The sequence below is a fragment of the Poecilia formosa genome, unplaced genomic scaffold (genome assembly GCF_000485575.1).
Source record: "Poecilia formosa unplaced genomic scaffold, Poecilia_formosa-5.1.2 Scaffold91, whole genome shotgun sequence".
NCBI classification, from domain to species: domain Eukaryota; kingdom Metazoa; phylum Chordata; class Actinopteri; order Cyprinodontiformes; family Poeciliidae; genus Poecilia; species Poecilia formosa.
In genome coordinates, this window is record NW_006800030.1 from 1524201 (window position 1) to 1540133 (window position 15933).

The 15933-nt window shown below is 40.1% G+C and overlaps 2 protein-coding genes across 2 annotated transcripts; both read left to right on the top strand.

The window, feature by feature from the left end:
* Nucleotides 1–240: 240 nt before the first annotated feature.
* Nucleotides 241–10523, top strand: LOC103141957 (negative elongation factor B-like). The gene is made up of 12 exons (XM_007557789.1): nucleotides 241–326; nucleotides 429–528; nucleotides 1713–1943; nucleotides 2182–2367; nucleotides 2452–2564; nucleotides 2642–2744; nucleotides 3728–3823; nucleotides 5116–5258; nucleotides 5457–5563; nucleotides 5722–5863; nucleotides 8011–8119; nucleotides 10065–10523. Exons 1-12 carry the CDS (start codon nucleotides 241–243, stop codon nucleotides 10227–10229), a joined length of 1581 nt encoding a protein of 526 aa, XP_007557851.1. The 3' UTR covers nucleotides 10230–10523.
* A 131-nt stretch (nucleotides 10524–10654) lies between these two features.
* LOC103141935 (P2Y purinoceptor 4) lies at nucleotides 10655–15142 on the top strand. The gene is made up of 2 exons (XM_007557762.2): nucleotides 10655–10724; nucleotides 14006–15142. The coding sequence occupies exons 1-2, from the start codon at nucleotides 10667–10669 to the stop codon at nucleotides 15049–15051; spliced, it is 1104 nt and encodes a 367-aa protein (XP_007557824.1). The 5' UTR covers nucleotides 10655–10666; the 3' UTR covers nucleotides 15052–15142.
* The last annotated feature ends 791 nt before the right edge of the window (nucleotides 15143–15933 follow it).

Sequence of the window (15933 nt, forward strand, 5' to 3'; positions counted from 1 at the left end):
AAGTTCCTATTCTGAGGATTCACACCAGCAGCCCCAGACTCACTGCTCCACATCTGACTCACAGTCTTAATGTCACACACTTACCTTTCCCTCATCTGCTGAGTGACTGCAGAAAGTTGTTACTGATTGTCTCCCAGAATCACGTGTTGCTCTGGATCAAGTTAAAGTTAAATGCTTGAAAAATGTGGGCCATCATGTAATGAGGGATGGTTCTGAGTCCTGGACAGTGCTGACCTGATGATGAGGCGGCTCAGATCCCGGCTGATGCTTTCTGGACCTNTGATGGAGCAAGTTGCCGTCATTGCAGAGGGAAAGGATGAAGACCGGTGAGTCCTGGCGTGGTTCTGATGCTTCCTGAGCGGAGCGCTGTGACAGCTAATAGAAAGCTGGAGTCCGTGATTGTATTGTGTTTTTCCATTTTTTTCCAGATATGGGAAGCTTGAAGAGCTCCTGGAGAAGAGCTTTCCTCTGGTGAAAATGCCTTCCATACAGCCAGTGGTGATGCAGGTGCTGAAGCATCTACCCAAAGTAAGCTCTCACATGAAACTGTTGCTTAGAGACATCCAAGCTAACGTCCCTCCTCCAGGTAACAGTGAGGTTGCCCTAACAGTTTATTTCCTCCAGTCAGATGAGGAAACCAGACGCCAACTTCCTGCAGATGCTAGCGATATAAAACTGTCTAACAGGTGTTTCTGAGCCATTCACAAAAACAGATACAAACATTTTCAGATGTTCCTTAAATTCCACTCAGCTTTATGCTTTTAGTTTATATTAGAGGGTATAATAAACCATCTGCAATGGCTCATTATACCATCAGTTATTAACTGAATATTAAAAACTGTAACTATTCAGTTTTTATAGTAGGGGTGCACTGATTATTGTTTTCTGGCTGATACTGATTTTTTTGTCTGAAATGGTGCTAAACATAGCGAGAGTTGCCAGGTCTGGGTGGTGTTTATTGTTAATGTGAACAGACATGACCTGGTCTGTCAGTCAGACTCTCACAGCAGAGCAGAAGAGGACAGTGGCTGATTTTTAGATCTTTGCTGAGGTAGAGAAGATCAGGGAGTAAAATTGGTGTTATATGTAAGTATAAACCATCTACCAAAATTCTGGGCTGATTTATTTTATGAGTCCACCCCCAATTTATAGAAGTGCACCAATAAATTGGTCCTAAAATCTGCCACTGTCCGCAAAATGGGACAGTGGCAAAGTTGTAAAGTTCCAACTAAGAGAAGGCGAGGTCTCATCTAAAGTTGCCAACATAGTGACGTTGTTGCTATATTTAGCGATTTTTATTTTCCTTTTTTTCTCCAGACAAAAAAATCTGTATCAGGCAAAGTTGAAATTGGCAGGTGAAGCTTTTTAAAGAACGATGATCAGTGATTGGCCCGAAAGCTGTAATCAGTGGACCTCTGTTAATAACTGCTCATCAATTCTCCAGAGAAATTCCTTTAGGATGAATCAAAACAATCGCTTTAACTCTGACAGGTCAGTACTGGTGGGCGAACTGCTGGTGGTGAGTGTGACCTCCTCAGTTCTGAAAAACGTTTTCTATTCACTCCTTACTGTTTGCTGCAGGTGTCCATCAATTAAATGGCGGTTTTGAATCTCTCTGATAAATATATGTGTACCAGCAACATGCAGCTTTGGCAACAGCATGCTGACAAAAAAGATCAAGACCCAATCTTTATCCTCATCCCACTCTGCAGGTACCAGAGAAGAAGCTGAAGATGGTCATGGCTGACAAAGAGCTGTACAAGGTGTGTGCTGTGGAGGTGAAGAGGCAGATCTGGCAGGACAACCAGGCTCTGTTCGGGGACGAGGTGTCCCCCCTGCTGAAGCAGTACATCGTGGAGAAGGAAGCGGCCTTGTTCAGCAGCGACCTCTCCATCCTTCACAACTTCTTCAGTCCGACGCCCAAAACCCGGCGCCAGGGCGAGGTGAGTCGGCCAGACCTGCCTTCAGGCTGCACTCTGCTCCTGGCATTAAGCTATCAAATGTTAAGTTTATAATAAACAATTCATATCAAGTATCTAACAAAAAGAATTACCAGGAACAGTGCTTGTAAATCAAAAACTAAACATTAGATTAAAAATGTCCTGCTGACCCACAGAGAGGAAATTCAAGATCCAAGGAGGTTTTCAGCAGTTCTATGAACCGCTTGTCTTTGGCCTGCAGGTGGTGCTAAAGCTGACCCAGATGATTGGGAAGAACGTGAAGCTGTACGACATGGTGCTGCAGTTCCTCCGGACGCTCTTCCTGCGGACGCGGAACGTCCACTACTGCACGCTGAGAGCCGAGCTGTTGATGTCTCTGCATGACCTGGACATCAGTGAGATCTGCTCTGTGGACCCCTGCCACAAGGCAAGCTCCCATCCACAAACCCCCACACCCAAATAATGCCGGGCCTGCCCCCTCTGCTAAATCCGTTGGTGTTTGTCATCACAGTTCACCTGGTGTCTGGACGCCTGCATCCGAGAGAAGTTTGTGGACAGCAAACGAGCCAGAGAGCTGCAGGGTTTCCTGGACGGTGTGAAGAAGGGCCAGGAGCAGGTCCTCGGGTAACCAACGGCTTCAGCACACTGGCAGGGTCTGCTCTGGGATGTTTCTGTCACTAAAGAGTTTCTGTGTGTTCCAGAGATCTGTCCATGATCCTGTGTGACCCGTTTGCCTGCAACACCCTGGTCCTGAGTATAATCAGGAACGTACAGGAGCTGCTGAGTCAGGACGCCTTACCCAGGGTGAGGCGGTCTGAAAGAACAACAGGCTGTTAAACTTCTTAAAGCTTTTCCCTGACGCTGCGTCGAAAGTATGCAAGAACAGCTCAAAAAATCTAAATATTTTCAATGCTTCCTGACATTTGGATTGTACTCACACATATGGTGAAATATGTCAAGATTTTATTCCTTGTAACAAAAATTCAGTGTCTCAGAAGAAGAGAATACTTAAAACAAACAAAAAAAATTAGAAACTAAAATATCAACTGATGAACTCCAAACAGCTGCAGAGGGGCTGAATTTATTTCCCAGCAGGATGTGGTACCGGCCCACTGCCCCAAAGGCACCAAAAGCTGTAAAGATACAGGTTCACTCAAACAATTGTGAAATACCCCATTATGACAATATGGAAAAATGTTTTTTAAGATTCTTACTCTTAAAAACACTTTTTTGATGATTTTGAGAAAATTTATTCACTTAATACAATTTGGAACAGCCCTGAATGTGAAATATGGATAAGTGTGTAAAAACTTTCCAGATACTCAATATCTGAAGATTTTTTTCTCCAAAAGACAGAAATTGTAAACTGAGGCCACTCAGTCACATTACGCCTCTCACACACTTTAGTGTTAGCTACTCCTGGTGGAGCAGTTGCAGTTGGTCTAGTCACCCCAGGCAAGAGGCTCAACCAAAGTAAAAAAAAAAATTCAATTCATTTAGATAATGGAAAGGATTCTTTTCTAAACTGTGGTAATAAAATAAGTTAAGGAATATTTCAGCATTCTTCCAAACTCCAAAATCTACCATGTCTTCTTGAGGCTGGTCAAATCCATCTCTACACTGGCTGACCGTTAAGAGTGTGGATGGATGGTATCAGTTGTTGTGCTTTTTATCAACACACTGTTTAGATATTTTTCAGTTTCCAACTTTATTGTTTTATTCTACTGTATCATTGTAATGAGCGTGTGCATGTGTGTGCGTGCGTGTGTGTGTGTGTGTGTGAACAGGACAGCCCAGACCTGCTGCTGCTCCTCAGGATGCTGTCTCTGGGTCAGGGAGCGTGGGACATGATCGACAGCCAGGTCTTTAAGGAGCCTCGCTTGGTGCGTATTCACAAGAATGTTTACAAAAACATCCAACATGTCAGAATATGTTTAGAGGAAAGATCCATGTTGGTCCAGTTTCTGTAGCCTGAGTTCTCTACAAATTTAACCCTTTCATGCATAGTGGTCGGTACAGTGGACAGCTATCTAAAAGTCATTTTTTGTGCCTTTTGTGGATTTTATGTTATAAATGTGCACAGACCATTGAAGTGGACACTAATGCATCATAAAATACACTATAAACTACTGGCCATCAGCTGCAAATGCAAGACATTATTTTTGTTAAATCCAATATGGCTGACAAACAAAAATGCATGCCAACTGACCCGGTCCCTCCTTCTACTGTAGACGACTCTTGCAGGTAGAAAAAAGTATCATGACATCAGAGAACCCCTAAAGAACAACACTACTGATGTATTTTTCAAATATCAACTTTGTATTTGGAGAAAATTACAATTGATCACCTAAAAAGAAAAAACAAAAACTATTTTACAAAAAAAAATGTACATACCTTTTTAATGCCTTAAGACAAAAGAAAAAAAAATGGGAAAAAAAATCCTGACACAAAGGATCATAATTTATGCATGAAAGGGTTAATTGTGAATTTTTGTATTTGTACTAGACAAAAACTTGTGTCTGGAAAAAGTGTGGAGTTCTGACAGGAAAAATCTTTTGGAAACCTGCAAATGACAAGGTTTGACCGATACTACATGGAATGTGTACTGTTGATCCTCTGCTGGCTGATAATAAAAGAATAAACAGCCTATAATTGTTCAGGTGGTTGTATCATAACATAAAGATACTACTGTCTTACAAACATAAAGAAGGGAACAACACAGTTATTTATTAATTTTAGACAGGTTTTAAACCTCTCAGTATGCCTGTTGTTAGTTTGCTTTTGATCAGGAGAACATGCAGCGTGCTCAAAGGAAGCATCTAATGGAGGCCTACTCATTGACAGTTTTGTTTTCTAAAAATCAGGACTTTTTAGAAAACATTAAAACATTAATCAGCAGTGATTGTACAATGCAGGCATGCAGCGCAACAAACCAGCCGCAGTAAGATGAAGACAAAGCCTTTTTGTGTTTGTCTTCAGGCAGTATGGATGCCTGGTAGAGAATCATGCCTGCTTTGTTTGTCTTCTTACAGTCTGGTTCTGATCATCTTCCAGGACTCTGAATTAAATAAGGACTAAATCATATAAGAAAGGAGAAAAGTGTCAATAATACATCTTAGAAGTTTTTCCTTTCACTCAACTATTTGTTCATGTTTTTGTTTGTTGTTTTGATCAGGATTTAGAAGTGGTGACCCGCTTCCTGCCTGCTATGATGTCTGTGGTTGTTGATGATCACACGTTCATAGTAGAGCAGAAGCTTCCCAGTGAGGAGAAAAGTTCCCTGACGTACCCCACCAGCCTGCCAGATGCATTCATCAGGTGAAGCCCAGTGATGGAGGGTGCGGGGGGAGTCTGATCATGTGAAGCAACTTCTGTGGAAGTTATTTTTCTATATCAACCTTTGCTGAAATGTCCATTGAGCCAACACATGGACTCGTTAGTTTTTGTGATGACGGACAGAAACATAAAGCAGAGTAAGGAGAGTGTGTGTAACGGTGTGTGTGTGTTCTGCCTCAGATACCTGCAGGATAACAGAGTGGCCTGTGAAATGGGGCTCTACTACGTTCTGCACATCGCCAAGCTGAGGAACAGGAACGCCCTGCAGCGGCTGCTGCCTGCTCTGGGTGAGCGTCGCTCATTTCCTAAAGTCTGTAGGTGGTGAATAACCATCCCAACCAGTTCTCTGTTTAATTCATGATTAGAGACCTGGACGGTGCATGGGTCTGCCCATCTCTGAGGCCATATGTGTGTGTGTGTGTGTGTGTGTGTGTTTGGCCTGTAGTGGAGACCTACAATGACATGGCTTTCAGTGACATCTTCCTGCACCTACTGACTGCTCACCTCACCCTGCTCTCTGATGAGTTTGGATCAGAGGAGTTCTGCTCTGTTGTCTTCGACAGCTTCCTCCTCACTTCCTTCTCCAGGTTAGTTTCCTCTCGCTGCTGCCATGATCACTTCCGCTCTTAATAAGCAATCATTTGGAAACTGAATTCACAAGTATACATTTATTTCGTTTTCTTATTCAACACATGGTCAGAGTTGTACATACATACTCAAATATCCAGTCATGTTATCACTAGCTGTGGGACGTGATTAAAATGTTTTCTCGAGTTAATTGCAGGGTCTGTAACATCATCAGCAGCAGCCGTCATGAAGTCAACTCTACACTGTATTTGAAGGTGTTGAAGTGAGGGAGCGACTATATAAACCATATTTAACTTCCTTAAAGTTAAACATGTCTATTGTGTATTTTCCAGGCTCATAGTGCCATTTTATAGCACAATAAAGTAACTATGTTACCTTCAATTGTTATAAAAATGCTGCATATACATACACAATGACTTGTAAGAAATTTTGCTTCTTAATTTAATTTCTTCAAATTGGACCTCTGTCTCTTTAAAAACTCCTAATTTTTCTGAAACTGCTGTCAGGAAGTCATCACAACATCACACCTCTATTAACCCTTTAATGCTTTCACTGACATTTCACTGAGAAGTAGCTCCTATAATGAGCTCTGCAGATGTGTAGTTACACTACACATCAGCTAATTGCTGCTGGCTAGTCTCAAGGAGCAGAGTTAGGAGAGGTTATCTGTGAGGCAAAAGCATGGAAGCTGCAACTCTGGGGAGGAGCTGAAGTTTTAAGGCAGTTTTAAAGCAGTGCTAGGTCCAATTATGTGTTCTGCAAAACTGAGTGGTTGCCGTGGAGATTAAAGGATTTCTCAGACATGCATGAAAGGATCAAGGCAACACTCTAGGTATGTTTTTGATGAGAGATTAACATTATTAAAGATGTAAAGTTCAAAAACGTTGATTTTGCATAATACTGCCCCTTTAAAATGTGAGTCAAATACAAACTTAGGTTTATTAGGAGTTATTAGGTTAATTATTTTTGCTTAAGCATTTAAGACTTTGAAAAGTCTTAAATGTAACTGATCATTTTAGGATATGAACTCTGTTTCAAGACAGACATCCCTTCTTCTGCTGATGGGACTGATGTTAGCATTAGGTTGCTAATGAACATTACCACACCCACCAGCAGAGGATTCTGGGATTTGCAGTGTTATTATAGTAGATGTTTAGAATAATCTCACAAACCAAATTTAATTACACTGTTGGCCGTTTTTGGCCCAACAGCTATACTTTGACACACATGCTGTCAGAGCTTCCATACAGTAGTCTCTTCACTGTCTGCATGTGCTTGACTCCACTTTAAGGCCACCTGTTTAGTTTTCTATCAGCTGGTGTTGAGCAGATTCATGATGGTTTTAGTCTTGGTGTATCAGTTGGTCTGTTCCTCCTGCAGCTTCTCGTCACACTGCAGAACCACTTACTTACCAACAGGAAACATGAGGCATGTCTTTCACCACAAGTTCCATATAGATATGGTTCTTCCTCTTCATCACTTCCTGTCTTTAGTACAGAGTTTACAATCCTGAAGAGTGATTAGTTTTTCCATCGTTAATGTTGTAAGAAGTTAGTCATAAGCCAGTTATGCTGTGTGTTTTGAGACCATTTTCAACTAATATTGTAATAATGGTCTAATAATGCAAGAACTGCCTCATTCAACCTTCAGCTGAAGGAAAGACGGGACGGGGCATTTTGTCGTCCAGGCTGGTAGAAGGAGAGACAGGAGGAAAATAAACAAATAATCACTCAAAGGGAAATTATTGAGCTTATTTTAATTTATCTTATTGTGACAGGCTTATTTATAATTCGACAGATGAGTGAGAAATATTTCTATCCATCTGTAAACTTTCCAAACAGAAGTTTTTCACATCATTTCAGGTTTGCCGTTTTCTTTTAAAGAAATCTAAGTTTAATTCACATGTTGATGAAACGATTGTATTCCATAATAGAGAGGTTACACATCCTTTAGTCATTTCTATTTTCTATTTCTATTTAAGACTGCTCCCACTAAAAGATTCAGAAGGACCAGAATGGTTTAGTAGGAAATGAAATTATTTTGGCAGTTCATTATGGGATGTAGGCTTCATTCTCACTCATGGCTTTCTACCTGGGAACGCATGTGACCGTTTCTGTGTGTGTACGTGTGTGTGTTTATTTCACAGTAAAGAAAACGTCCACAGACACATTCTACGCATGTTGCTGCATCTCCACCACAAAGTGCTGCCTTCATATTTGGAAACGCTGATGCAAACACTGGAGCCCCCAAAACAGGTAGGCATGGTTTCCACGGTTTCCACTTCCAGCTCATTTATTCCAGGGTAAACAGGAAGTCTCAACATGCTTAGGTCTCGACATGAAGGTAGGGCTGATCAGGCGCAGCAGCTGCAGAGAGTTGTCTCTGAGAAAGTTGTCTATTGTTACCTTGTTAGATCTATAATGACTAACACTTTTTCTTTTTACAAATTTAATAAAAACCCTGCGTCACGTTTGTCCTGAGCTCTTCTCATCCCAGAGATTTGCAGTAGCTTTGACTCAGACTGTCTCAGGCCCTAACAGTAACACCTACATGATCTTATGAGCCTGTGCAAAGTTCCTATTCTGAGGATTCACACCAGCAGCCCCAGACTCACAGCTCCACATCTGACTCACAGTCTTAATGTCACACACTTACCTTTCCCTCATCTGCTGAGTGACTGCAGAAAGTTGTTACTGATTGTCTCCCAGAATCACGTGTTGCTCTGGATCAAGTTAAAGTTAAATGCTTGAAAAATGTGGGCCATCATGTAATGAGGGATGGTTCTGAGTCCTGGATAGTGCTGACCTGAAGATGAGACGGCTCAGATCCCGGCTGATGCTTTCTGGACCTCTGCTCTTGTATACAGAGAGTGGACATGTAACTCTGTCTGGCTTTGTGTCAGAGTTGCTTTGCAGCTCAAATCTAAATATAAATGGCTGATTAGAGCCACGGAAATGGTAATGACCTGTACCTGAATAGCACTTAATCAAGTCCAGAGGACCCCAAAGCGCTTCACACTACATTTAGTCATTCATCCATCCACACACACATTCACACACTGATGGTAGCAAGCTACTAGACAGTAGCAACAGCTGGGGCAGTCTGACCATGTACCAGTGCCACTGGCAGGGGAAAGTGGAAGTCAGACGTTATTTGACTAGGAATGGCCTGATTACAAATGTGCGCAAATCTCTGTCTACATTATGCTAATGTCAAAAAAAAACACAAATTTGCAATTTTGGTGTTCCCATTAAATAAGAAGTCAAATTAAAACCACAAGTGAATAGTTTATTCACATGATAAGTCATTAAAAATCATGGCAGCAAAGAATGTAAACAGTTAAATGAGATTATATTCACAATTTAGCCATGGAACTAGCGCTCATCGTTTATCAGAGACGTCTGCGTCTTATTCAAGTGTCAGACTGACCAGCCCCTTATACTTGTGAGTGGCTTCATCATTTGTAGAGGGATATTTTACACAAAGTTTAATATTTTGGAATGATACACAACTTTGTATAAACTGTGTGATGCTGGGAGAGCTCTGGTGGAGCCAGCTGCACATTGTCCAAAAACCAAAAACGAACCATCATCCTCCTACTTCCTGTCTTAATAGTAGTACTTCCTACTATTACAGGACATAGGAAGTACTTCCTGTACGAAGAGAAAATGATACAGGAATTTCTGTACGATTTTCTCTTTCACGAAGAGAAAATCTTCTCCGTGATTTTCTCCTGTAGTAACACCTGTTGATCACATGTCTTGTGATCAACAGTCAGGAAAAGGAAAAGGAAAAAAGTGTTTCCTTTCCAGTTTTGTGAAGTACATTTATTTTGATACGGCTGCAAAAACCACTTCATCGTACCGCAAAAACCTTTTATAGAAAAACAGGAGTTTTTCTAAAATTGCCACATTTCCATTAAGCAAATATATTTTCGTAATTTTGATTCACACAATTCCATGGTCAATGGAAACGCAGCTTGTATCAAATGGTCAACCTTCTGTTAGGTTTCTTTAAAATCTGTCACTTCAGAAAGTTCAGATTGGTTCTAAAAGCTTTCTGAATATAAACCCTAATAACTCTCCCTGTGTCATAAAGTAATGGAGATATTTGATGATTAGGATCCTTGAAGCCGTTTTGAGCTCAGCTCTCATGCGCTCCCCTGCATGCTGACTCATTCTGCCATGCTGTGTGTTACAGTGCAGTGAGCCGCTAAAGGAGCTGCACAGTCAACTGACGGAGAAGCTGGAGGCCCACAAGAAGAGTCCGACACCCCCAGACGAACCTACGTCTCTGGACCTGGGGCTGCATCCTGTGACGGTGCCCACCACCTCCTCCTCCTCTGCCCCAACCACCCCGGTCTGAGGGGGGCCGCCAGCGAAGGCGGCTAGGGAGGAAATACTTTTACTGGCTGCTGGCCAGATGGACGTTATGCGTTTCTGTGCTGGATGAATTTTTTTCTCTGTCACCCTCTGTTGGTGTTAGATGTTTCTCTTTTGCATTGTGATTCAGCATCTGAGTATTTTCCTTTTGGATGTTTTTTTTTTCTACAATTGTTTCATTTTTGTGTAGAAATATAGTATTTTCATACATGACTCAGTTATCTGTGTGAAATATTTGATCTGTGCCAGTGGTGTAAATAAACTGTTATTTACAAAACTCATTATTCTTTCCTATGATGCTGGTTCAGATCTTGAGCAGTGTTGCGTCACATTATTTGGCAAACCACTAGCAATTTAAGTTCTACATTGTCTAGCACTTACCCACAATGTGAAAAAAACACACTCATTTGGCAACTTCCCATGCAGCTACTGACAAGTGTGACAGATGAGATGATATTCACCCTGACAACAGGTTCTGGTAAGTTCTCTCTAAACTATTATATATAAAGAACCAGCTGCATTTAGAAGCTAAACAATGTTTGTTCAGGTGTTTTAGCTTAAAAGATGTTTAGTGAACTGAATTAAATCGGGATGGAGTGAAATATATGTGGGGACTTTTAGTGTTATCTGTGGTGAGTCTCCCAGAATACTGACATTAGATCTGATAGGTACCTGAGTTTTATTTGATACTGTAAAATGGATGTTATTTTGTAATAAGTTGGATGCTACATATCATTTATATATGCAAAATAAATAAAAAAATGAGTCAAAGTGAAAACCTCATTAAATGCAAGATAACTTTAGCCACTGCTGTTGTAGAATTCTTTCCTCTCAGCCAAAGTGCTGCAGCATTTATAGAATATCCAGTTGTGTACAGATGAGACCTTTACATTATCAGGTACATCTACAAATGAGACCAGGTTTTAAAAAATCCAAATAGGACTGTTGATGCATTCATGTGTATTGTAGCAACACCTTAGTAATACTCATGCACTAAATATTAGCTTAATCACACCAAAATGTGATGAGAATAGGCAGATTCTGTATTTGCATGATGGGAAATAGTACCAATGATATTTTGGTTCAAATTTAAATTAACTTTGTTCTGGTCAACTTTTTGTACTGTAACTGTAAATCCTTCATTTACAGACATTTTCTTCTCACTGAAGTTAAATCAGAGCAAACATCTATTATTTTAGATCAGTTACAATTACAAGAATATTTCTATTTGCCGAACACCAGAAAATCTACTAAGAACATTTTAGACATTTATTTTCTATCCATCCATCCATCCATTTTCTTACACCCTTGTCCCTTAGTGGGGTCAGGAGCGTTGCTGGTGTCTATCTCCAGCTATCGTTTCGGGCGAGTGGCGGGGTCACCCTGTACAGGTCGCCAGTCTGTTGCAGCATTCATTTTCTAGCTTTCTTCAAATTCATAAGTTGACATGCATTTAGTCAGTATCTAATCTGTGTAACTGTGGATGTATTCTGAGGCCAGACCTGGAACACCCTGCTTTCTGTTTTGACATGTTTAAAAATTCAACAAATATCAGGAGGAGAATTGTGTAGCTACACAAGCCTGGTTCATCCTGGGATCAATTTCCAAACGCTCGAGAATGTCGCATTCATCTGCCCAAACTGCTATGCACAAGTATGGACAATTTCTCATGCAATAACTGTGAGAATTTTAGAAAACTCAGTCATGCAGTTTTATATAATTTTCCTCAAGAAGATAAATGACCACCAATAAAATCCTTTGTCTTATGTGTTTAACCGGTTGTATGTAAAACATTTCAATATTTATAGAACTGGCTAATATTAATAGAAGTCTTTCTTGTTGTTTGAAAACCTGGATTTACTGAAGTGAACCACTTGAGTAGCCGCACGATTTCACCACAGTGAAATGTCAGAACTTTGCTTTGAGGAAGTGTGATGGGATCAGCTGGGTGTGAGGTGTAAACGCATTGCTTCTCAGTTCTGTATGAACAGTAAGATCAGGAAAAAAATGTGCTTAATTCAAGGATTTTTTTTTCGACTCGCTTCAATAAATAAAACAAAAGAAAGAATGAAAAATGTACAACATAGCAACCTACTCACCAGTTCTGCTTTAGTTCAGATGACCAGAGCACTTGATGGGGGATCATGAAAAATTTAAGTTTTCTAATTAACTACATATTTAAAAGAAAAATCTATCAAGCATGTTAAATGATATAAGCAATAAAAAGGAACATATTTGCATGAGGAAAAGATAAATTTTCTGTGCTGCCATAGATTGGATTCAAGAATTCAAGGATTTGTAGATACTCTTTTTGATTAGGATTTTAAAATAATGGCATAATAATGGAAGTTCACCTTCCCAGAGTTCAATACATTTTAAAGCATTTACTCTGGAGTGGGAGGATACTTTAAATGTTAAGAAAAAAGGAAAGAAAACTACCTAAAACAGTAAATAAAACATAAATAAAACCTCACACAACCAAAACCATAAATAAAAGGGATTATGCTCAGTAATCATCAGGATGAAAATTATTGAGCTCCTGTCGATTAATTGATTTATTGCTTATTGCAATAGCCTTACACATACATAAAATTTTATTGATAAATAGTAAAGTATCGTGGTTTTAAATGTGGTCTCAGTTCTCCTATTTTATAAGGATCTTCTGATATTTGAGTACTGTCACATATATTTATTTCTTTAATTCCAAAAATATCAAACTAGAAAGAGAACTAAGAAACTGCTGTCCAGAGGTTAAGTACAAGGGTTTGAACAAGAAGAAGGCATAGAGATTGTATGAGTGTATGAACTGATGAGGAAGCTTATTGGTCCACAGTCATAAACAGAAAACAATCTATCATGCAAAAAAGGTGTTAAAACTGTTTTTAAACAACCAATAAAAATTCACAATTGCACATCTGAAATGAGCTTTTGACGTGAATTCCCTTTTTAGTGTATTTGTGTTAGAATAGAATAGAATAGAATAGAATAGAATTTATTGAGCCGCAACCGGAAGAAAGTCCAAATATGGTCATTTCCTGCTGATAGATTATCACCAGCAGGGTTTCCAACTGCAAATAGAAAAAGCAGAACCAAGAGACAAAAAAAACATCAGGAGACAAACCTGCATTTAAACTTAAATTTCCTGTGCATCAACTGATCAAAAGTTTCAAACTGTTGACTTTAAAAGTTGAAATCTATACATAAATGTGGCTTTCATGTCATATTCTGGTTCTTCTGGAGCCAGGCACAAATGTCTTTCTGTTTGAACAGAGCAGGATTGTTGAGCTGCACAAGCAAAGCCTCTCACAATGCTCCGTCACAGCAGTGAGGCAGTCATTTAGAAATTCTGTAAAAATCCTCAAATGCATTGGAACAAAAATGGATGCACATTTTGTTGGTTTAAATTTCACTAGATGGGACAATATGTCTCCACCAGCCTACTGCAAGGCATGCAAAATTGGTATTCACATTTTGCATGCCTCAGAGAATATTAAGGTAATCAACAAGAACTAACTGCTGCCACTTTTTGATACTTTCATTTCTATTTTTAAAGTATAAAAAGGAAATGGTCTTCAGCTTTTGCAACCAGCCTGTTTGAGTTTAAAAGCAGGTTTCAATGTTCTGTCTCTTCTGCATATTTTCTTTCTGCCATAGTTGTGTTTTTGAGCTCAGTCTACAACCTTATTATGATCCAGATATTAAGATTTTAATCAGGAGAGTATATTTTACTAAAGCACTACCCTGCCTTTTTGCTCACAGGTTTTGCAACGACAACCATGGTGGAAGTGAGCACTGTTGGGGATTTCACAACACCACTAACCACCAACAACTCCCCATCTCATTGCCAGGGGGAGAACCAGCATTTTGCTCTCACCTTCTTCCTGTGTCTGGTCTTCTTCATCGGATTCCTCCTAAATATGTTCAGCTTGTGGGTGTTCTGTTGTCGTTTCCCATGCTGGACGTCTGGAACCACCCTGCAGTTCCACCTGGCCCTGAGTGATGCCATCGCCACCCCGGTAACCCCCATGATGGCTGTGTACTTCGCCATGGGTAATGACTGGCCCTTCGGCCGGTTCCTCTGCCAGGTCAAGATCGCCCTGCTGAGCTCACATTTTTACGGCAGCACCATATTTCTTACTCTCATCAGCATCCATCGCTACATTACTGTGGTGCACTTCAACAAAAGCTGCCGCTTCAAACGGAAGGCTTTTGTTCAGAAACTCTGTGCATGTGTTTGGTGTTTGTTGGCAATCCAGGCTCTGGTCTATGCAATCCTGCTCCCTCCCAGCAAAGAGAAAGGGAGCAGTCAATGTCTCTCCATCCATCAGAGAAATCTGACCGATTTCTACTTCATCATTAACTTCTTCCTGTTCATCTTTGGATTCCTGATTCCTTTCTCTGTGTCTGCTGTCTGCTATGGCCGCTTGGCAAACACATTGACTAACCTTAACAGCAGCACAGCCAAAGGTCTGAAAGTCAAGCTGAAATCTCAGAGGATGATAGGTGTGTGTCTGCTTATATTCGGCGTGTGCTTCCTGCCTTTGAATATTGTACGAACTCTCGGAGTCGTGCTGAAGAAATTCTTTCCAGAAAAATGCGATGTTCTCCAGCAGATTGAGACGGCCTACTACACCACCTGGATCTTAGCTGGTGTCAACAGTTGTCTGGACCCGGTGCTGTACTGTTTTGGTTCTCAGAATTTTCGAGATGCATTTCAGTCTTTCCAGGCTGGGAAGGTGGATGTTCCGAACAGACCGAACAGAAGTGAATCAGAAATGACTGCAAATCAGAGAGAGATGGATTAACTGAAAGCCAAAGCATAGCTTGAACCATCTGATCATCTTTACAACTTGAATTATTGTAAAGATGGTATTGACCTCATGGAGACTGAAGTGATCTGGAAAGTTACCAAGTTGTATTTCTTTCATGAGTTATTTGTATTATTCCAGTATTAACAAAAACTCCTGGATTGTAGTTATGTGTATTTTTGATTAATAATTTTCCACTTGTTGGAAATTGAAAAATAATCAAGATTCAAACATTTTAAATTTGTTTAACATATGCTAATGTGTGTGTAGTATAATAAATTGTAAAATTTGTTTAAAAGAAGCCTTGCCTATAATGTTCTGTCCTGGGGGTGACTTATGGGTTCCTTCACAGGGTTCTTTTTGAGCCAGGTGGTGGCGCTAGTGAGTCAACACCATCACCAGCCACCTTCCTTCCCTAGAGATGAAGGAAGCAGAAAAATGGAAGCAGTACAGTTTTTGCGCGATCATGTGAATGATCGAGGTTCTCAGTTGGAAAGAGAACCTCCACGTGTTGAACCAGAGACACAGGGAGCCTGGATTTGAGGATCCCTGCAGTACAGTTTTATCAATTACAGACAGTGAAGCTACAATAGATCAAATATATAATAATCCATGTGTGGTCATATTGAGAAATGCAACATCAGCTCAGGTTTTTCATTTGTTCAGTTTTTAAAGTTCAGTTTTTTTGTTTTTTTTTTGCTGCTTATTCTGCCAAATATTTCCACATATTTGTGTTTTAAACTATTATTCTTCATTAAGATGCTATAATTGCTTAAATTAGTCATTTAAGAATCACAAAGAACGTGGCATATTTATAAACTTATCCTAATAGTTGTATTTCCTAAATTGGGATTTCAATGTTAAAGTAAAAATTCTTGA

Bases quoted from the DNA above. Each gene is read 5' to 3' on its own strand.
- LOC103141935 (XM_007557762.2), top strand. From the start codon at position 10,667: ATGCAGCTACTGACAAGTGTGACAGATGAGATGATATTCACCCTGACA. The intron at 10,725-14,005 runs GTAAGTTCTCTC...TTTTGCTCACAG, and splicing joins CACCCTGACAACAGGTTCTG to GTTTTGCAACGACAACCATG.